The 22,306-nt window shown below is 41.5% G+C and overlaps 3 protein-coding genes across 3 annotated transcripts in view; 2 read left to right on the top strand and 1 right to left on the bottom strand.

The window, feature by feature from the left end:
* Window positions 1-19,723, bottom strand: part of fancm (FA complementation group M) — a 34,013-nt gene extending 14,290 nt beyond the window's left edge. The window contains exons 1-10 of the mRNA XM_075448843.1: window positions 18,973-19,723; window positions 18,713-18,885; window positions 18,408-18,485; window positions 18,148-18,306; window positions 2,277-2,408; window positions 1,581-1,713; window positions 1,312-1,404; window positions 1,025-1,129; window positions 371-534; window positions 12-218 (exon numbers count right to left, since the gene is read on the bottom strand). Of these exons, the coding sequence (XP_075304958.1) occupies window positions 12-218; window positions 371-534; window positions 1,025-1,129; window positions 1,312-1,404; window positions 1,581-1,713; window positions 2,277-2,408; window positions 18,148-18,306; window positions 18,408-18,485; window positions 18,713-18,885; window positions 18,973-19,663 (1,935 nt within the window). The 5' untranslated portion in view covers window positions 19,664-19,723. The remainder of the gene's footprint in view (window positions 1-11; window positions 219-370; window positions 535-1,024; window positions 1,130-1,311; window positions 1,405-1,580; window positions 1,714-2,276; window positions 2,409-18,147; window positions 18,307-18,407; window positions 18,486-18,712; window positions 18,886-18,972) is intronic.
* Window positions 5,289-16,076, top strand: soul3 (heme-binding protein soul3). Its single transcript, XM_075488081.1, has 5 exons — window positions 5,289-5,921; window positions 12,352-12,446; window positions 13,317-13,458; window positions 13,594-13,777; window positions 13,899-16,076. Exons 1-5 carry the CDS (start codon window positions 5,669-5,671, stop codon window positions 14,068-14,070), a joined length of 846 nt encoding a protein of 281 aa, XP_075344196.1. The 5' UTR covers window positions 5,289-5,668; the 3' UTR covers window positions 14,071-16,076.
* A 252-nt stretch (window positions 19,724-19,975) lies between the features above and the next one.
* iqcc (IQ motif containing C) lies at window positions 19,976-22,077 on the top strand. Its single transcript, XM_075448194.1, has 5 exons — window positions 19,976-20,051; window positions 20,272-20,415; window positions 20,509-20,815; window positions 21,524-21,645; window positions 21,888-22,077. The coding sequence occupies exons 1-5, from the start codon at window positions 20,010-20,012 to the stop codon at window positions 21,921-21,923; spliced, it is 651 nt and encodes a 216-aa protein (XP_075304309.1). The 5' UTR covers window positions 19,976-20,009; the 3' UTR covers window positions 21,924-22,077.
* The last annotated feature ends 229 nt before the right edge of the window (window positions 22,078-22,306 follow it).

Raw genomic sequence — 22,306 nt, 5'->3', positions numbered from 1 at the left:
AGAAAACGCACCCTCTCCTCGCGTCCTTCAGCCAAAATGACAACAATGCGTCCCCGCCGCTTCCGCCCCGTACGTCCCATTCGCTGCACAAGGCGGATGGGATTCTTCTGGGCATCAAAGCAAACAATGAGGTCTACCTCTCCGATATCAAGTCCTTCTTCCCCCACACAGGTCGACACCAGTGTGTTGAAGCCTCCCTGCCGAAACCTCTGAACCACCTGCAATACAAGTGTGAAACAATCGTGAGATTTGAGCATTTAACTCTGGTCTTTTTGAGATTTCATCCTTAGTTCACTACTTTGACTCATATGTCAGCATAAGGGATGATAAGGACATGAGGATGTTTTGCATTGAAAAGAGTATTTTTCACCTCTATTTGTTCCTTTTGGGTGAAGCCTTTGACCCCCTTGCCAGCCGAGGCTTGGCCCATAAAAGTCATGACCCTGATCAGCGGAGAGTGGCGGTTCAACATGGCCGCGATCTCCTGCACGCTCTCCCGAAACGAGGAAAAGATCATCACACGTGTGTCTACTCCTTGAGGAGACAGAGAAGAAACTGACTGATTAAAAAATTGCTTCAGTAACAACGAGCTGAAGTCCTACGATGCATTGATGCACAGTAGGCCTTTTAAATTTACATGCTGGAATGCTTTGTTCTCTAAACTCTCCTTCTAAACTTCTACACTTCAAAGTAAACACAAGCTAGTTTATTTTGGTTTTTGGCAAGAATTTGGCTCAAACTAAGCAACAGTGCTTTGCAAATTGTTGCACAAGTTGCAAACACCTTATAGACCCTGTGGCACCCTAAATTCAACAGGACAATTTTTTTTTAGAAACTATTAGTATCATATAATAAAATTCTAATGAAGTCTTACGATGTAAGCATTAAATCAAAACAACTCCCAGATTTTGCTCGATTGCCTCCTCCGATCTGGTTAGAAGAGGCCGATAGATTTCTGTTTTAAGCTAGAACAATCATTCCACGCATGAGTCACAGCATATTGCGGCTATAATAAGAAAATCACCATTATTTTCTGCTGAGCTCTCAGCCCACACTCTGAAATGCTGCAACACCACCTCCTCCAGTTTCTCCAGTTTGGGGTGGCTGTAAATGAATGGCTCATCTGGACCTAGAAAAAAGAAAACAATCATAACAGAGGCATTATTTCATCTATTGATAGAAATTCTGCATCATACAAAAAAAATAAAAAATAGGGAAGCAATTTCTGCACTGGATAACTTCAAAACTGTGATAAAATTCAGGGACAGACTCAGATATTTGTGTTATATGGTTATGAACTGAATCACGTACCAGTAGGTGGCTTCACAAACATCCTCTCCATGTCATGGTAAAGATCCATAAATGTGGGTGTCCTCTGAAGTTCATTCTTGGCCCTGGACATCTCTGAGCCAAACAAAGCAGACTGTGCTCACAACATACACATGCTTCCAGAGTACACATTTCTGATCTGGTCTATTGAAGGGTGTCGCTGAAGTAAGGCTGTGATATATAAATATGGGCATGTGAGGGAGATAAAGGGCAATAAAATAAGTCTTAAACCTGCAGGTAAGGACACTGACCTCTGGATCCATCCATGATTCCCTGGACGTAATAGAAGAGCGATCTGAGGCCCATCTGCATCAGCAGCTCGTAGCCATGGTACAGGCTGATGCATAGGGCAAAGTCGCCTTCCAGCATTCCCTGCTGCGGACCCTGCAAGCATGACAGCGTGTGAGTCCATGAGATTAATTGTCAGTCTTGTAAGATCAATTGTAAGAATGTGGTTCAAATATTCCGTCATGCTGGAAGGTAGTGATGTTAAATAAATCCAGTGGCCAAATTGTGAGAAATACTCCTGCCTTTGAATGCAGTCATTTGTAATGTAAAGCCAAAACTTGATGATCATTGAGGTTAACATAAAGACATGTGGCATTGGCCCTGGTAGAGGATGCTGTTGTTTGGTTTGTCTGTTTATTAACAGGATTACTTATTTAAAAAAAAAAGTGAGCTGAAACTCATCAAACTCTGTCGAGGAAATGAAACAGAAAGTGAAATCTTTCTGTTTGTCATGTAGTATATTGTTATAACAAAAATATAGAGCAGCCGTTTTAATTATTAAACTAACAGCGAGGAAAAATTTACGTTTTCAGTTAGCCTTCTCACCCTGTATATCAAACTACACATTATGACTTCCGAGGCGCCATATATCTTAGAAATTAGTGACACGGATTACATTATGTTGTGCATCTTATTCAATGTTTCCGGAAAGACCATGCCTTGATATGCGGCGGCGGATTCTTGCGGAACTGATCCCTTGCGAGGATGAGCTGGTATTTGCCGAGAGTCCGCAGGTCCTTGTGGGCCATCACCCGGTTCTGAACGAGACGAGACATGAACTTCTCCAGCACCTGGCAAGACGAGTAATAAACATATATACATATGTCATCAGTAAGAGGAAGCCAATGCAACAGGCTGACTTGCTTGCATTGTACTGATCCACACACACACAAACCTTTTCAGACCACACTGAGGTAAACAGATGTTCCCTCTATTTGTAGGCAGACTTGTACAGACTGAATCAAAGTGTTGTTTCCTAATAAAAACCTAATTGTGTTGGACCTTTCCCCTGTCCTCATTTCCAGATAATGGGGAAAACAGATGGAGGTGGCCTTTTCACAGCCGCAGATGATGAGTGGCTGCGTCATTATCATTTCAATCTTAGCTGTGTGGAATCGCTGCTCTACTAACTGAACAGAATAAAAGAGTGTCCGAAAAGAAGAAGTGGGTTTCGCATTGGGGTGAATTGTTGTGTAAAAAACAAAGTTTTGTAACAAATGACAAGCAATTTACTGGCTTTGGGGTATTCAAGCATTACAATCGCCAAAATCAAAAGGCAAAAACTGCGGGGTAACATCATTTACACAAATGAATTAGATACAAAGAAGTTTTTTTTTTTAACTATAGATCTGTAGCTGCTATTCATGTTCACATGAGCCAGTGGAAAAGGAACTGTTTGTATTCAAGCATCTGCCTCGACACACACCTTTTATATTCCAACAACATGGGCAATTACCGCTCTCACCGAAAGAGGTAGACATTAAGAAGAAAATAATGTGCAACAATAAAAAACGTCCCCTTTTGAAGTGCAAACGCGAATGAAGATTTGGCCTATTTGTCCTAAACTTCAGCCTGCATCTCTGAGGTGAAATGCGAAGGTGATTCGAGTGACTTAAGAAGACAAAAGCACAGGGTTAAATTACCCAGAATTCAACTGACCTTTCAAAAAACATAGGCAGCTTTTAGTAAATGTTCTCTCATAACTGTAAGGACAGGCCATCTGGTTTAATTTGTGCTTTACAATCACATGGATCTGGTTTGAAGCAGATCCCGAGAGTGTACAGAAGGGTATCGCTCAGATAACATAACATGAAGCGGAGATAAGGATATCTTTCCCCCTCCCTTTAACCAATTTGTTACCGCTCAGGCTTAAAACATAGAACATTTATGGTCACCTTGTGAAAAAACTATAATGCATGTTACGAAACAGACATAGGAGGACCAGAAAGCATAGCAAGAATTATCTACAGTGTATTGATAAAAGCACGCAAGAGTCATGTACATTCTGTGGACTTTTATTTTATTTTACAGCGGTCAGGTTCACATTATGAGATTACACTGACTGAGATTAGTGTTTTTTTTTGCCTGCTCGGAATGTAAAGTGAAACAACAGAATGTGCAGAAGGGAAACGGTGTCATCCTCCAGTGAAGCTGTTGTTTTTTCTTTTTTTCTAGACACTTCTAGCACATCATGTGTACTTGCACTCACTTACAGCAATCAGCTTTGGACTTTGTCTACCAGCATTGTTTGAATTAGCGTTTTTCCAAAGTAATCGACTGATGAAATATTTTGAAATTACAAATACACCTCAAGTTGCTGCTTTTAACTTGCTTTACAGAAGAAAAAAAAGTCTAAAGTACAAAGATTTACACCAACTCAGGCAATGCATAATAATCAAAAATGCTAAGCATGAAATACGTTATAATAGTGAGTTGGTGATGAATAAAAATGGTTGTAAAGTTTGCACAAACATACTTTAGTAAGACTGACAACAAGAGGAGAGGAGAAAAAAAAGGTAAGAAATGGCAATGGGCCAACTGACAACATTTGCAGATAGCCTCTGTGAGCATGCTCAGTGTGACCAAGCAACTGATTGGCTAAGGGGCATGGAGCTAAGTGACGAGAGGAATGAGTGAAAAAGCCTGTCTGTTGCAGCTATTAATAACAGAGCCTACAGTAAGCTCAACTCTCACTTTACGCACGTCAACAATGGGGGACGGTTTAAAGTTGTGCGTCTGCCTGCAATGCAAAGCTTGGCTTAGAGTCACAGACACTTGAGTTGATTTGCAGTGGTAACTCCAAAATGTAAAAACGGATCTGGCCACTGTGCTGCAACGGTGCTGTTGTGCATTCTCGCTTTAGCTGGGAATATTCATAACGAACACACTTGAAAGTAATTGGAGAGAAACCCAGCGGTAGTAGATACAGCGAGGGAGGGGGGCTGTGAGGAGGTCCCCCCTCCCTGTGGTGTGTTGTCAGTGTATGTGTGTGTATCAGTGCCTGTGTGTGCTCACACAGACACTCCCACATTTATACACACACACTATAGTGGATTATATAATGTCCTCTCTCTACGTGCGAGCTGAAGGGTACAGCATGGTGGCTGGCTGTTGAGCGACACAGATCAGAGGAAATCCTCCCTAGGCTATCCCCTAGTGATCGAGTTCAAGTTTGTTTAGAATCTTCTTCCAAGGGACTTTAAAAATAATTCATCATCAACCAAATTTGGATTTTTGGAAATAGTACATATAAAAAACAGGAAATTACAGTTTAAACTACACCTTCTTTTTTTGTTTTTATACATTATTCTTACAAATGCAATACTGAGAGGCAGAAACACTGGAAGGCCTCTCATCACCATTTCTTAAAGCCTCTGACAACGAAAATATGTAGATTAAGCATGCAATGGCCTCATAAACCCCTGGACTTGCATGGAAAAAGTACAAAACAAACTTGGAAACTGGATCCTTGAAACTAATTTTACTTGACAGATTAAACCCTTTATCAAGTGTGTCAACTAAGACCCTCAGCATTAACTTTTGTATGAAGTGCTGGTGCTCGGCTATGGGGTCTCGGGGTATTTATCATCTCGGTGAGCGCGAGGAGGCGGGTATTGTGAGAGCCCGCAGCGTCACGTGTCGCCCTGGCCCGCCCTCGTAAACATCGCATTCACCTTCAGCTCCGCAGCGTCACGCAGCTCTGCACGAGCGACGAAGACGTCCACTGTTCTTAGGTTTCAGCCAATTTAAAGCGTGCCCAGCTCAGGACTATGGCTCGTCCAAGTCAGACATGAGACATGGAGCGCAAATATGGCTGAACGCGTCGGGCAGAGATTAGTAGTGCCTGGTTTGTTGACCAGAAAGTAGCGGTTGTCCTAATCCGGACAAACTGAACACCGCGGAACGGGAAAAAAAAAAAAAACAAAACAAAACCTGGAACTTCAACGAAACGTCAATTCGGCAACGATTTGTTAGTTTCTCCATTTCACTTTAGGTTAACCCCATCCAGGCCTTGTCCCTCGATAGGCACTTGCTAGTTTGACGAAGAGAAATGGACCGTGGCGGCTGCCAGATGAGTGGAGGTGGCGGCGGCGGCGGTGGTGATGTTGACGGCGGAGGCATCGACAGACACGGGATGATCACACTGGAGGACCTGGAGTCTTTCTCCGAGGACCAGCTATCAGACTCGGGTAATGGCAGTCTAGAAGAGGAAGGAGAAACCATGGAGGAAGACGAAAATTCCGACCGACTGCTACATTACTGGCAAGAGGTAGCAAGGGGACACCAAGTGGAAGTTTCCCAAGGTAACAAATGTAAACCAAGAATATAATATGGAAAGAAAAAAAATTAAGAACTTAACAAGGTCGCTTACTTTGTTTACTTGACTGATCAAAAGTAAGTTTTGGAGCCTTAACGTCTTTTTTGGATGATACGCTTTCACGTAAGGTGTACAGACAAGTTAGAAAAGAAAAAGAAAAAAAATGACGACTTGTTTCATTAAAGTGTTGGTACTCAACTTTCTCAAAGCTTTCCACCATGTACACTGACCTAGTTTCCAATGAGGCACATCCAGCAACTAGTTCCAGCCAGGACATTCCCTCCGCTTCAGGCAACCATGTGTTTTAACTAGTTATTCAAAAAGTAAATGCAAGACACAAATAAATGGAGCAAAGAGACGAGGAAGTCGATTGCCTATCATGCCAATAGGTCGTGATTTAAAGGACCACAATGCTGCATTAGAACATTAAGTACAGACCTATTTGTGTGATCACTGGCGGGATGTTAGTTAAGATGAGCATGTTTTGGATTTTATTATCTGCTGTTTTAACAACTAGAAGTGTGTAAATATAATACCATCCTACTGTAAATGTTCATTTTTAACTGTATGCATTAAATAATAATCTACCAGCATTTCTGTATACAAATGTACTTCTTTGGCCAAATAACCCTGTCACCTGCTGATACTGTGAGCAGTAGTGACGAGTCCACCTACTACACTAATAGCAATAAGCAATAATTTCTTATATGTTAGCTACCGCCTCAGAGATCAAGAATATACAATATTCGAGACAGTTTTGCCAGTATGAATAATCAAAATATAATAAGACTGTAATAACAAAGTATTGGTTCTACTTTCTGAGTGTGGAGTATGGCCTAAAACCATAGCAGTAATGATTAACAGTGCTGTAGCTAGAATTTCTTCTCTTGCAGATTAAAGCTCAAAAGAAAGTGTTTGATGACACAGAATACACATTTATCCTGCATTTTGTTCAGCAACAAGGAGCTGGGTTAAGCATAAAGACAACTAAACTTTATGAGACCCGTGCATCCGTCATCTTTATCACGCATGTTGCCTCTCTTGAGGTGAACGATGAAGAATATTCTTGGAACCTGAGGCTCGACGTGAAAATAAGCTTTAAAGAAAGAAAATAAAAATCATCACGGTAAAGGCCTTGTTGGTTCCATCAGACGAAGAGCCGCTTTGTTTAGCTGAGGAATACAAAGGATAATTAACAAATTAGAGCAAATACCACTCGCACTGTTAATTAAACTTTAATAATGTGGATTTTTTTTCGCCCGTATTGTTGGTCCAACATGAACACCTGACAAAGTAATGAATGTAAAAATGGAAATTAAGTCAAAGTATACCCACCATTTACTCTTTACGGTTGCCTCTTATTGAGCTAAATACCACACAGTAAGCTAACAAGTCTAAAGTCTGAACCTGGAATATGTAGGGTAAAGCTGACAGAGGAGTTCCAGTGATAACAGACTCATTTTACAGTCACTACTATTTACAATGCGGTGTTTTGCATATTTCCAACCAAAGATTTTCATCTCAAACCGACCAGATCAGTAACTTTAGGAAACGGAACACAGCGGTGTTAAAGTTACACGCAACAAGAACAGTAGAGGAAAAGTAGAGCAAAATAAATGCTCTGTGCTCCCTTATTTACCATGAAATGTCTTTGTATTAAATATGAATAAGACTTGGACTGTTTTCGCTACCAAATATTGCAAATATTTCACTGTGATGCATAATGATTTCATTCATGTGTCATTTGCTGAGATCGTCTCAGCTGTCAAACTCTTGTGCTGTAAATGTTGCAAATTTCAGTGTTAAAATCTAGTTTTTGGAATTTGATTTCAGACAGATGTTGTGTTTGCCAAGGGGACAACAACAGTGGACTTGATCTCTGAGCCTTCCAAATCAGTGCTAATCACAGATCTTGGATACACAGTGCAGAACAATGGACCTATTGAAATAAGCCAGACTTTCCACATTTTAATTCCTGCTTTAGTTACAAAATCCTGTTTTCAAAACACGCATCAGATACACAACTGGCATAAAACAAAACCAGTCTTTTTTTTTCATGTTAGACTGACACAGAGTCTGTGGCATGCCCTACGCATCAGCAAACCTGTAGCTTACTTACAGAAATGTAATAACCTCATGGCAACAGATCACAACAAGTACAACTGGTCTGCTTGGTATGCAGCATAATTCCTTTGTTCAAAGGTGATGCTTTTGTGAGAGTTAAAGGTACATTCCAACTACAGACTAATTTGGTACGACTAGTACCGATGCCATCCCTCCTCTGTACACCGCAGTTCTTTTAGTTGTGGTGACTGCTGTTCAACATTTATTTGGCCCCGAATAAAGTTGTGAATTTTTTTCCCCTCACATTTAGATTGCGTCACGATTCTCCTTTTAATGGTTTGATGTAGGTAATGACGCCATTTAGTGTCTTAAATCTTCAAATTAGGAGTGGAAAAAATTTTTAAAAAATATATACATATATCAGACGGATGTCTTTTTAGTGTCAGTGTGACCCATTTCACTACCGTACATGATGTTACATACAAAGTTGCAACATGAATCACATGTAGTGGCTAGCTTTACTCAGTTTACCTGGACTTTATTTTGGTTGCAGAGTGCAAGTGTAGATGTTTCTTTAAAGTGATATTTGTGGTGGACGTTTTTAACTGCGGCTCCGTGATCTTAACGTATGGAGAACGCTGGAGTTCTTGACAAGGGTAAATTCCATCGCTGTGAAAGTTGCCTTTACTTAGTGACGTAGTTGAAAGACAACGTTGAAAGCGCCTCGTTGAAGCTACATGTAACTTCTTCTCCTTATTCTTATGTAAACACATAAGAATGACTTGTGTTTGCATAGGGCAGTTCAGCGTAACCTAACAATGCACGTTAAAGATTTCCACTCCTTTGGTCCAGGTGTCCATCAAACTGGAGTGAGATATAGTAACCTCGACTTCCAGCCACCATTGTTTGAAGAAGAAACTTAACGGGGTGGCATAGAATCCCTCTGCCGGGTATCGTTTTGGTGGCTCTAACAGCAGACGCCATTGCATACATATAATGCTCAAAGTGCTACTTAGCCTCTGTGTCAGTCTAACATGGGAGCAAAAATCCAGCTTCACATGAAGCACTCTCCACATGTTGCCACCTGTTGCTCGTTTCATATGTCTGTAGAAGCACTGAGGCAACCCACTGGGAATCCAGTAACTGAGACTGGCACACCCTCTTTCTTCTGCCCTCAGACCCATGGCACTAATTGAGGGCTTAAAACAAAATCACTTGCTGGGGCTTTCTGTCTCAGAGAGGATTAGCTACCTTGCATGAGGTTGTGGCCTTGCTACACTGCAGCTATGGACACAGGCCAAGGCCACAGTAAACTTCTTTGCTCTTGTTGGGATTGAGTGCGATAAGGGTGGGAAGCTTTGTGAGCCACCCCCCCCCTTTCACGCTTTCACTAAAGGCTCGATATTTTCTGGACATCACACAGAGATTCTGCATGCGAGGTCACAAATTTGTGTATCAGATCAGATTGTGTGCAGGGTTTTTAGCCTACCAGCTCCAGAGTGTATAGTCCAGATAATATCCGAACGAAATCATGTGAGGATGTAGCAAGTAATTCACTGTGAGAGCGTGTGCATGCTGGGGCCGTTTGCTGCACCACAACAACCCCAAGTCGTCATCATTATGGACGAGCCTCGTCCACAAGCCTCAACATGTTTTGAACATATGAAGGGATTTATGCTGAATCTTTCTTCTATGTCATTTCCTGTCCCCAGAGTCGTACAGTTCGTACAATACCTGGATCTGATTCTCTCACAACGTATCCTGCTGTGCATCACAAGCTGCTTTTACAGTGACGTGCTGTAAAAAGATATCAGAGGTATTAGTCTTATTAAAATGGTACGCGCAGTAAGAGGGCTCTTAAGATCTGTCCTTACCATTTTATATCTTTTGAGTCTTGCAGTTTATCCTTCTGGCCTTGTTTGTAAGTCCTATAAGCTGCTTTCACACGCGTACTTCAGACCTGATACGTTCTAAAGATGTTCCAAAGTTGTGGTATGAGAGAACGCAGGCGTCCGCGACGTTGGCTTTGGACTTCTCGTGGAAATTTGCCACCCACCCCCCCTTGTAAAAATCTCACATAAAAATAAATAAAAAATAAAAATCTATCAGATGATCAGGACATATTTGGGAGCTTTTGCTGCTGCTGTGCAAGTACGCTTGTTCTCTGCATGCCACTTTCCACTTGCTCCCTGCTGGGTGTGCACAGATGCATGCAGCACTCTTTTCAACACAATAAGGAGCCTCATCTGCAGTTCTCAGTGGGTTGAAAAGAAATCAGCGATATCCAGTGTGTAATTCCTGTATCTCACATTTTCAGCTGTGAGGGCCCATCTCCGGCCTCCTGTTGTGATGCGCTTGTGTGAAGAGCAACTGCAGGGAAAAAGACGGACAACACACTAATTCTCCTGAACGTGTCTTGTTTTTTTGCGTGTGAAAACTGCTTTCACAGACATTATAGTTTATGTGCCGAGACAAAGTCAGTCAGTACGAGTCATCTCTTGGCAAAATGAGGTCACAGGAGCAGATATTATCAACTCACGTGGATACTTTAAGGGCTTCTAGCTTGTAAACAAGATGGAATTTATTGTTTCAAAGATTCAGGCCAAAAGCTCTATCAAAGAGCCACTGTAAGTCCTCAGTGTGGGTTTCTTTTTTTTTTTTTATAACTTTAACTTGGGCAAACGCCTGATAAATAATAACTTAGTTTGCCCGCATATTAACAGTAAAACACCACAAAAACTGGTTAGCCCATTAAACGGCACCACACTTTCTTTTATGTTTATCCCTCAGCCCCACTAATCTGTTATGACAGTGGTGACATTTGCGACTTGGTTGTGCGTCTTTCATTCACACAACGGTGATTTTGCTGATTTATTACGAGTACCATGGTTACTACGTGTTGATGTTGCAGGCCGGTCTATACATTTAAACTTAACAACAGCATATGGTAAGGAGTGAAGTGATGTATAAAAACCATCCCCAATACAAAATTGTTGCAGATCTATCTTACTGAAGGCATTCCACTGACATAATGTAAAACGCTCAAAACATTTCAGTTTCCACATTTAGCTACTTGGTAAACTCTTTAAAGTGGATGAACAGGTTATGTTTAACTACTTTGCATACAGTTTTCCTACTTCTGTGCATAAGGCTCGCTCGCACGTCACATCGACTGGGAGCTGAATGGAAAGAAATGTGACAAAGTTATTGGCCCTGTATTCTAAGCTTGATTTTATCTATTTATTCTAATGCTAAGCAAATGTGAACACTGAAATATAAGAGGAGTTGCAGTGTTAAATATGGTTGAGTGTGTTGTGCAGTTGAAATCAAAAACCCACAAAGACTAAAGCTAATTCAGTAAGACGGGGCATTGAAAAAGTATTATTATGAACAGAATTCCTCTGTTTTAGAGGGGAAAGGGGTTAATTGGGGGTTGTTGGAGCTGGAGCCAAACTGAAACTGGGATGTTGCAAGAGCTCCGGTGCAAAAACAGGTGTGTGGGTTGACTGTGTTTGCCGTCCTGCATCCACACCGAGTGGTGCTACACATGCTGCTATAGAAACTGCTGAGTTTACTCGTGTTCAAATGCAGTACATTCCTGTATTTGTGGAGGACCCATTCAATAGTTGAGCTGATAAATTGGTTGGTTGTAGAAAGGCTGTTGTGTGTGCCAAGCTTCTCTTGAATTGTAACTTCAAATTTCATCAGATCCTCTGATAAAACTGCTGAAAAGTCCTTCCTGTCTGCCTCACTTAGAGAATCCCAGCCCACAGCTTTGTTTGTCAAATGATTGATCGCCTAAATACCACAGATCCGTCTGACCCAGTTGTCCTCCATGGCACCGAAAGAAATAAAGTGACTGGAATGCGTCCACCATGGGTGCCCTGTATTTGACAGCTTGACAACTGAACATAATGCCACAGTTTATCCTGGCATCATGGGTATGTTTGGGGATGAACTGCTTGTGTGGAACTTTTTGGTTTGATCGCTATTCTAATTTTCTAGCAGACTTGTCCATTTGCAAGTTTGCATTCTTGTGCTTGGGTACAAATTGGTTTTATAATTGACTGCTAAAAAATTCATGATGTGTGTGTGAAAAGAAAGAGGAGGTGTGCACATAACTGTATGTTTGGTTATGAATAAATTATGAATTGGTTATGAAGATTATATTTGATATTTCCTTCAAATACAGGCCAAAAAACAACAAGTTTCTCCTTCTCGACTTTGCTTTACATATTGGGGGGAAAAAAACAGTGTTTAAGGTTGTGTGTGTCCATCTTATGAAGATTTTTCCCACTTGTGTCAACACATATATGGAACAACATTTCAGCTAACGTTTGTCTGTTTGACAGATATGGCAGAGCCCATTCAACAGCTAAGCAGCAACAACCAAGGACGCAGTCACAGAGAACACGTCCCTTTTACGCTCCTCGCACGCAAAGAGAAGGTATCAGTCGGATTTTTTGGATTTTTTTTTTCCTCGATCAGATTCAATCTAACCTTGTCTTATTTTTACTTTTTCATCCTCCACATAAAAAAGGCAAAGGCTATAAAATTAGTGACCTGGTTAGAAGCCTGGAATTATACATGCAACACCACCGAAATAAAAATGAATAAATACATAAAAAGCCTCTTTACATGAAATGCAGACACGAACAGTGTCACAATTGATCCGGCATCATGTACAAATCCTCTGTGTGTGTATGGGTCAGCTATTTATTTTCGGCACAATGATCGGGTCACTCAAGTTGAACTCCTTTGGGGACCGTATAAATAATGAGGGTTAATTGGTTTAACTTGAGTTAATTAGTTCATTAGAGCTTGGCTGGGGACTCAAGTTAAACAAAAGGACAATGGTAGCAACCTATTCTTAGAGCAGTTTTTAGTGTCTTAGTGTAAAATGGCGGCACGTTAGCATCATGCAAACCTAGGTTGGTCATACATCTGAACCGCAGGGGACACAGTTTAAGACAGCGTTACAATGACAGAAAAAGAAAATGTCAAAAACTGCAGCTGGGGATTGTTTTCACCACGCGTACCTAAATTTTACAAATAAATCCGGGTTATTCTACAGCTTATTTTGCATCTGGTAAACGATACCAATTTTTGTACTGGCAGTCTGCAGAAAAACCATAGACGCACAGGTAATAATCGCACTGCTGCGTCCTACCTCCGGGAAAATGTTATCTGCAAAAATATTAATAAAATTAAATTTATCAAAATTTGGCTTGAGATGTAGTTTTGAGTTCAACCGTCTTCGGTAGGCACTTGTGCTCCACCTCTGCTTTGGCTTATACCTCTGCGTTTTCTTTTTCAGTGTGGGGAGCTGCTATATGAGAAACGGCAATATGAAAAGGGCCACTGGGCTTGTATTACGATGCGTGAGGAAACGTATGAACAGAGCATCTGCTATGGTTTTATGAAGATAATGAGATACATCTGCCAGCAGAACGCCATAGGTGAGTCAAAAAACAAAGGAGCATTTGAACAATCCAGTTCTGGTGTTTTAGATATCTGCCTTGTTCTTTATTTCATTTGCTGGTGTTTTCTATAAACCAAGATTTATGGTGACGGTGGGTATTTACTTCATATAGGCAACTACCTTGGCATGACGCTGCCCATTGTGACGGTGGTGCGCACAGATGAGAACCATTCTGTGATCTCCCACGATGTCACTGTGGCGTACTACCTTCCTGCTGAGCATCAGGCCCAGCCTCCACAACCTCATGACAATGAGATTGTCATAGAGGTCTGGCCTGCCGCTACAGTTTACACAAGGTCAGAACTTTGTCTCCAGCAGTATCTGTGTTCAGTGGTAATCAACAGAATTCACACTTGAGCTTTTCTTCCATTCAAATGTGTGGCCTCCTACTTACTCGCCGTTTCCTTCGTCTTCCAGGGCCTTCACCGGTCCAACTAATGAAGTGACCATCATGAATCAGATCACCGCTATGGCTGAGCTGCTAGACTCTCCAGGTGTGTGTGTCAACAACTCATTCATCGTGGCCGGCTACACCAACCCTGCTCACAGCAACCGTCAGAATGAGCTCTGGTTCCTTGAGCAACGCTGACGGGAACACAGCCTCCTGCCAGTGACTTTTGAGCCTCATAAACTCTTAACACTGCCCCAGCTCAGCCACAGCCTCAGGTGCAACATCATCTTCAGTCACCATCTCTACCTGAAACGACCAGCAGCCTAGCACACTCCAGAGCCGAAGTGTTTTGATTTTAGAAGGAAAAAAAAAAAAAATGCTCAGCCCTTATTTTCGTGACTTTTGCTCAGTGACTTTCCTTTATGTTGATTTTAAAACTATCTGCATTTCATTTCACCAGAACTGAACTGAACTGAACCTTTCCACTGCCATAGTCTCATGAACACAAACCAGATGCTATGGGGGAGCATCGTTTTCACCTCCTGCTTTGAGATGGCTCAAAACCTTTACTGTATACAGTGCCCTCTTGTTATAAATTTGACATAGTTTCGATTGTTCGCACTCTATAAACATGGTGACAAGTGGTGTCTGAAACAGCCTGTCCATCCAGGTGGAAACAGACTCCCAGTGGACATGCAGCCTTACTGTGCTCCCTTTTCGTTTGTTGCACAACTGCAATGTCTCGTCACGTGAGGGACACCATCATTCTGCAAGTGATTTCAGCTCTGTCGCCCCAACTCTTAATTTTATCCCCGAATTTCAAGATTGCAAAGCTTATCACGCTGCATGTTTTGTTTCAACAGGAAGTGCAATATTCATTACAAGACCAATAATCAAGAAGCCAGTTTCTGGGCCACTAGCCTACCCCAATCAATGGGTGTGTTTAGTTGCTGGTGATGTAGGAAAGGGGAAGGGTATATGCAGAGTTCCCCACAGTCCAGTGTCCAATAGACGTTACCCACACCAGAAATAGTGGCCTCAAACATAAATAAGCGCAACACAACAGGTGACACTAATTTAGAAAACAAGCACCTATGAACATAGTACGTTCATGTGCTTGTGAATGAATGTAAAGCTACAAGGCATCACACTTCTACAGACCAAATGCTGAAAACTCACTGATTATACTGCTGAATGACAATCAAAAAGTACAATAGATTCTATACATTCTCTTCGCTGATGCATTCCTCGTGTTTCAGCACTTGTTCGTACACAGTATTTACCAATGTACCTCTTCGTCACGCTCTTTCTACTTGCTACTCTGTGTCGGTGTTAGTTAGCATTCACTAATGTACTGCAAACACTACTGCTGCCGAGTAGAGACAACGCAAGCATAAAAGAAGAAATAGCGCAGAGATTGTCGGCTGTGATTAAAATTGTGTGTTTAAAATTGAAAAAAATGTAAAGAAAAAAACAACTCAATTTCGTTTTAGTTGAAACTGTTCAGGTTTTATCATCTATGATGAAGAATTTATAAAGTCAGAGGGGATTTATGTTAACTCTCAAGTTTTCAAGTTTTCAAATTAAACGTACCAATGGGATCCATCGAAAAGTTTTTGATACCAGCTATACCTGGAGTTAACAGTGATGTTGATATGATTCTGCTGTGGATATGTACATGCACTGCTGGGATAACTGGAAGTGAACTAGCTAAAATCATCCCTATGTAAAGACTTGTTGTTGTTTTTTTACCAAAACAGGAGTGTCTATGGAATGCTAAGGCAATGCTAAGGCATTAGCTTAAGAAACCTGTTGGAAAATAAAAAAGGGTCAATTCAGCCCCAAGTCAAAGAAAGTTGGCAAATTTTTTAAAAGAATAGAGATGTTATATTTGGTTGGGAGGTTCCCCAGTGTTAATGTAAAGCAGTTTGGATGACATCAACACATCCAAAGTGCAAATAATACATTTTGAATTATGATAGCAGCTTTGAAGTGTGCAAACACTTGCAAAGCCATGACACTTCTAGGTTGGTTTTCCCTTTAAGAGCCTGACTATTACTTTGTTTTCCTTCTTTTTTTTTTTTTCAAATCTAATTTTAGTATTTTGCAAGAGTGATGTACTGTGAAAATTCAAGTGCAACAAACAGATGCTACTGTGGTTTTCTTTGTTCAATAAAAACATGCTCGTCTCCTGTCTTTTGAAATGTTGCAGGGTTAAGTTTCACCGGACTCATTTACACAAACAGCGGCAGCTTTGAATGATTTTAGGTGAATGGCAGCAGAAATGTGTTAAGTGGCTCTTAAAGTCTTGTTGGTTCGGCGAAGCCGCATCGATTTTGAAAATAAATTATTGGAAAACTCCCGAAACAGGAAATCACTCCTTTCCCTCTCTGAAGACGGCCTGCATTAAATATGAAAGTAAAGTCCCCTCAGGCTATTAATGAACCACATTCTGCAGAACAAGTACAAAAAACATTATGAGCAACAAAATAAGTGTGAGATTATTTCATCTGCGTTTCCACCATCCAGCGACTACTGTCACAACAGAAAACCCCCAAAAGTCTACTCCTTGCTTTTATGGGATCAAATCAAAACACCACGCCCAACCTAGTTTGGAAATGTATCACATAATCCACTTCACAACAGGAGCTGGTGCTGAGTTACTGGAGCATAGTAACACAATAAGCCCTCACAACAGGGACACAAACACCAGGACAGACTGAAAGTGCAACCCACTGCACAATGCAGCAGTAACGGAAGCTTTGACCGTTTTTATCGAGCAAATAAAAACAAAGGTAAACAGATGACAAAATAAGAAAAACTCAAGTGAAACGGGCCTTTTTGGACAAATAGTTTTTCCTCCTCAAATTCAAAATCTATACCCCCCAAAAGGTTTCCATCTCGGCATTAAAAGTGCAAATCCTGTGACCAACAACTCAGCACAACAGTGGCCTAGATGTTTGCTGACAATACGCTCTCTGTCTATAAAGCCTCCATCCTTAATCCAAACCACAATGCAGTGGCGCAAATTAAAAAAAAAAGAAAAGAAAAGAGGAGGCTACTTCAGGCGTAATAAAGATGAATATGGGCTGCTCTGTGATTAAAAATGGGTCAACAACTGAAGGGAAAAACCCATATAACTGAACTAAAACTGCTTGCCCTGTCTGCTTGAGTGGTTCATTTTTCTGATTTGCTCCACAGTGATTGAATTCTGCCTGCATGACTGCGGTAATGCTCATGTTACAGTGAATAAAGTTTTACACCATTTCTCTTCAGAGGGAAATGGAGGCTAACAAGCAGGTTGCAAACATCCTCCAGTCGGGGGTTATAATGACAGGGCAGTTAATATAGTTTAAAAAAAAAAAAAAAAAAGGAGGTTACTTTGCCCTATTATTACCAAAATATGAAGAGAATCAGAGAGGACGGAACTATATATATAAAAAAAAAAGGAAGATCTAACAGAGCTGGAACACAACAGGTCAAAACCTTCCAAATGCAAGTGTCACGTTCCAGCTGTGCAGCCGGCCGAAAAAAATGAAGTGTAGCCGCACATTTACAAAACAGTACACACAGACAGTGAGCCGACCCGTGACAAGGAGACAGCAGGTAGGGTTCGTTAATAATCCCCAATCCTTCAGTCCACCAACACCAAAAGCTTGACCACCAAGTGTGGCAGGATGATGCTTTCAAGACAAATCAATCCTTTTTGATATCAACTGACCCAGAAAGAGCCAAACAGCCAGAAGAAAGACGTGAAGCTGAGAGACTTGCATCTGAGGAGGTTTCACAACAGAGGCAAGCCAACGATGACCCACAAGGTGGCAGCAAGGCTCCAAACATACCTCACGTTTAAGGAAAGACAAGAGACTGATTCAGTGACTCAGGTTGGAAATTATATAGAAAAAGCTGCCAAACATGACAGAGTACTGTGCTTGTGACAGCAACAAGATGCTTGGGTATTTGCCACAGGATATAAGGATTTATTCGCAGTGAATGGATGACGACTGACGACGACTAGGCGTGAGGATAGAGTTAAATTTAAAAGAATACATCATCGTCAAAATGATTTAGTGTCAATCTATAAAATCCCAAAATCAGAAATAAAAAAAAAATTAGAAAAAACTTTTTTACAGTAGATGTACACCCTTCAGTTTCCAACCTTTGACTCTTCACCCGTATCTCTAAGAAAAAACGGTATTCTAAATGAATTCATCCGTAGGAGAGCAGACCTACCAGAGGAGATAGGGCATGTAACAAATCACTGCATGGGCCTACCTGCAGGTAGCGTGTCTGCTGAGCAGAAAGAGCCTCACCAAGAGGAACCACCATTTTATCCACACTTCGCTGGTGGGAATGGGCCCGGATGTCTGGGCTCTCCTCTGAGCGCAGCTCAACTTGGGAGATGAGCAGATTGGATATCACAGACTGCACCGACTGCAAGAATGACGTGAAGGAAGAGATCATTTGAAAACAGTCACGTGGACATTATATCCTTAGGTCACATTTTTTTCAAGCAGAAAATGCATTCCTCTCACTTTCGCATCTCCTCCTGGAGTGGCACTAAGAGCCAGGACGCGGAACTGCAGAGTCTGGCTGCAGAGCTGTCTGGTCACCTGAGAAAGAGATACATGCCGTTACATCGGCATCGTTTGAATATTTGAGAAACTTAGTATGTTAGAATGCAGAAAATAAGCAGTACCCTGAAGTCATTTATCATGGTATAACCTATGTGGTTTAATATCAAAATGAAGTTACGTAAAATAAAAAGAAAACAGGTGACTAGATTTTAATTTTGCATCTATGAGATAGCAGTGTCCTAATTTGCGAAAGGTTTCTGTACCTGACAGTAGGCGTGGTTGCCCAATGCCTTGTGAGCCTCATCGATCACCACACACTTGACCTGCGTGGCTGGGCAGGTGTCTCTGGACAGATCATTCACCATGACCTGAGGGGTGAGGAAGAAGACGCGCTTGGACCTCCACACCTCTTGCCTCTGCTTTGCTGCTGTGCTGCCTATGAATCAGTGAATGCCGCCTCGTTAACGTTGTCTGTGTAAGGGTTGGACGAGTGTCGTGGCTTTTTGTATCATGAGTGTGTTACCTGTCAGCTCAGCCATGTGTGCCTGGGGGATGCCCATCACTTTATAACAGGCCTCGATCTGCTGGGCCACTAGAGGCTTGGTGGGTGCCATGAACACAATCTTCCCGGATGGATACCACCGGTAGAAGTTGTACATGACCACAGATGCTATGAAAGTTTTCCCTAGACCAGTAGGTAGACACACAAGTGTGTTCTGAAACAGGGCGGCCTCTGAGATCTTCAGCTGGTACTCCCTAATGGGATAGTTGGTGGGATAAATCCATACCTTAGCTGAGGAGCTGTCAAAGCCAGGAAAGTCTGGATATATCTGCCCTCCTGCTGGGGTAGGAGAAAGAGCTGGGTTTTCTGTTTGGTCATGGTTGTCATCTTGAAAGTTAGCATTTTCAAATTGCAGGCTCTTTTCTGCTTCATAAACAGCGACCACCATCAAGTCGTCGTCGTCTTCATCCTCAGGTATGACGTCCTCTGTCCTCAGTGGGTCACTTGATGAATACGTTGATTCTTGGCCAATTTCTGTCCATAGAGGATTTCGAGGAGGATGTATTCTAGCTACCTGGGCAATGTTGCTTGAAGTCGGTCTGCGCACTCCAGCGGTCTTTTTAGCCTCTTTTGTCGGCTGAGCAGCTTTGTTTTGGGGCACGGAGGCACCCCAAGTCTGAAACAAAGTTCTCTGATTTGAACTGCCACTCATTTTCCTCAGTCGTGGCGCAAAACTTTAATGAAATAGTGCCATGTGTCTAGCAGCAACATTGCGACTGAACCCAAACATATGGTTACTTCCGCTAACGCTTTTTCAAAATATAACACCGCAGTAATAACAACGGTTAAATACAGCAGGATTTACTCTAACTTTTTTTAATTATTACTTACAGCACGGTTTATCATGGAGATATATCATGGTTAAATGTAGAAATGTATCTTTACGAGGCATATTTCACAAAGGCATACTTTTAATCTTTTGAGTTTGACACCGGAATTAAATAGAAATTGAGTTCAACTCCCGCTCTCCGTGGAGGCGCTGTCACGTAACCATAGCAATGGACAGAAGCAAATGGGAGAGGATAATCACTCATTTTCAGGTAACAATCGTTCCCCATTTCGGGCTTTCACTTAATGGGTGGCATGTTGTGTCTCAATACCTGCAATAATTTGTAACTAATGTTTTTTTTGGCTCTTTAGCTACTTTGCTAACTCTGGGAAAACAGTTAGCGTCGGCTAGTTATTAGCATCGACATAACATGCCACCTTCAGTAACTGTACTAGATGCTGTTAGTATTTTTACTCTCCTCCTCTCGACAGGCATGTGCACGCGGATACCTAATGAGGAGCGCGGTTCGACGTGCGCGTGAGGACTTTGAGGAAATTGTGAAGGAGATTGACGGGAGCCTGACACTTTTAAAGTGGACTGAGACGGTCATCTCCATTCCCCTCTTCATAAACACAGTAAGTAACTGTATGTAACAGCTGCAGTTGTAAGAGTTGTGGTTTAAAACCTTTAAAAGCCATTTCTCATTTCTGTGCTCCGTGCCTTATCAGGGCGGCGCGTGTTTTCGTTCGTGCAGCTCAACTAGCAAACAGTCAAAGCCAGGACGAGATGCCGATGGTCCCCAGAGCTCAGCACCCTCATCCGAGGAGACAGGAGATCTTTGTGGCCTGTTCGAGAGAAAAGAGGCAGAGAGGGATGATTCGGGAGACTGTTTACTAATCAGCCCTGTGAGAGGGGCTGGAGAGGAGCAGAGACAGAGCACCGGAGATACAGATGGTGGGACGATGGAGAGCACGGGGAGGTCCTCCACCATCTGGAGCAGTTTGGAGCTGGACATGAACAGTAACTCTCACAAAGGTAAGTGCTGTAGACTAAATTTAGTCCAGTGTTCACATTGCAGGATGTTTATCTTGAAGTAAGGCAAATGAAAAAAAAACATGCCATGAGACAACTTTTTGCTATCGGATACAAGCAGAATACTACCAGTCTCCCTCTTTCAGTAACTTACCTGCAAGTGAGGTCCATCTGACACAATTTGGACGCAATTTATTATAAGTTATGGACTCTTGGAAGTGTTGAATTTCCTATAATTGATAAACAAAATATAAATTTTGCTCTAGTAAGTGACAGGTGTGTCACGTTGAGGTATCCAGTGTACGCATCAGACCGAATTTTGAACAATTTCAACATCTTGTTCATGGCTTCAGCTTAGTTTTTTTTTTCACAGCCAAAGATGAAGTGTCTAATAATTTTGCCATCACATTTTCCAAGACCCCACAGACATTTCTCTTCATACTGCCCTCTTTTGTGTTTTATTCGTGCAGTGTACTGTCATATGACACTGAAAAGCAGACGCTCCATACCTTGTGGGAGCGTGAAACATCAAATATGGGGTGGTGGAACTTGGTTTTCCATTCGTTAAAGAGTAAAAGAAAGAAAAATTAATTGTCTTCTACAGGAGTTACAGATATGGATGAAGATTTTTTTTCTTTTGTTGTTCAGCATGTTAAACTAAATCTTAAAAGAGAGGAGGCCTCATGAATCATTTTGCAATCCTTCCTTCAGGTCGTCAACAGTACTGCTTGGCACAGGAGGTGCCTCGTACCCCGGAGGCACTGCGTCGTCATAGAAACGCACTGACCATGGAGCTGCTCTGGCTGCAGCAGGCCATTGACAGCAGGAAAAAGGTAGGACCCACGAATAAGGAGACGTAGTGCTTCCATACAAACTACAGTTGTATATTTGCCAAAATACGAAGCAATAGGCATGACGGTCACTAAATGTAAAGTAAAACCTCTTGATTGTATAATCCAAAACATTTTGTTGATCTGTCAGCATGCATTGAGAATAAGATCATCCAGACATTTGAATATAGCACAGAGTGACTGTTTTAATGTGGGCTTTCCCTGTCTTTCTTGTACTTTTACAGTACTTATCACTAAAGGATGGACTAACTGTAACCTGAAGGTGTAAATCTGGACGTAATATGGAACTGTGGTCAATCAATCGAGCTCTCAACTACCATCAGTGTGGGAAGAACTCGCACGTAAACAGGAAATGAATTACTCTCACGTTGTATTTATCATGTAATATATTAAGTTGTGTGTTTAAAGTGTAGATTTTGTCAGTTTTTTTTTTTCGAATGTGAAAAAGAATAAATTATTTTTCTACATATTTTTCTTTGTGTTTTCTGCTGGAATCATCACAATGCTGCTAAAATTGCTAAAATTATGCTTGAATATGTAGAAAGAGTTACCTTTAAAGGTTTTTTTTCTTTTTAAACAATGACTGGTCTAACTAGTATTCATTATTTTAAAAAAACAAACAAACATTTTTTTTTTTTTTGGG

This window comes from Odontesthes bonariensis, chromosome 17 (genome assembly GCF_027942865.1).
Source record: "Odontesthes bonariensis isolate fOdoBon6 chromosome 17, fOdoBon6.hap1, whole genome shotgun sequence".
NCBI lineage: Eukaryota > Metazoa > Chordata > Actinopteri > Atheriniformes > Atherinopsidae > Odontesthes > Odontesthes bonariensis.
Note: the sequence above shows the minus strand (reverse complement) of the source record. Positions and strands in the feature narration are given on the sequence as shown.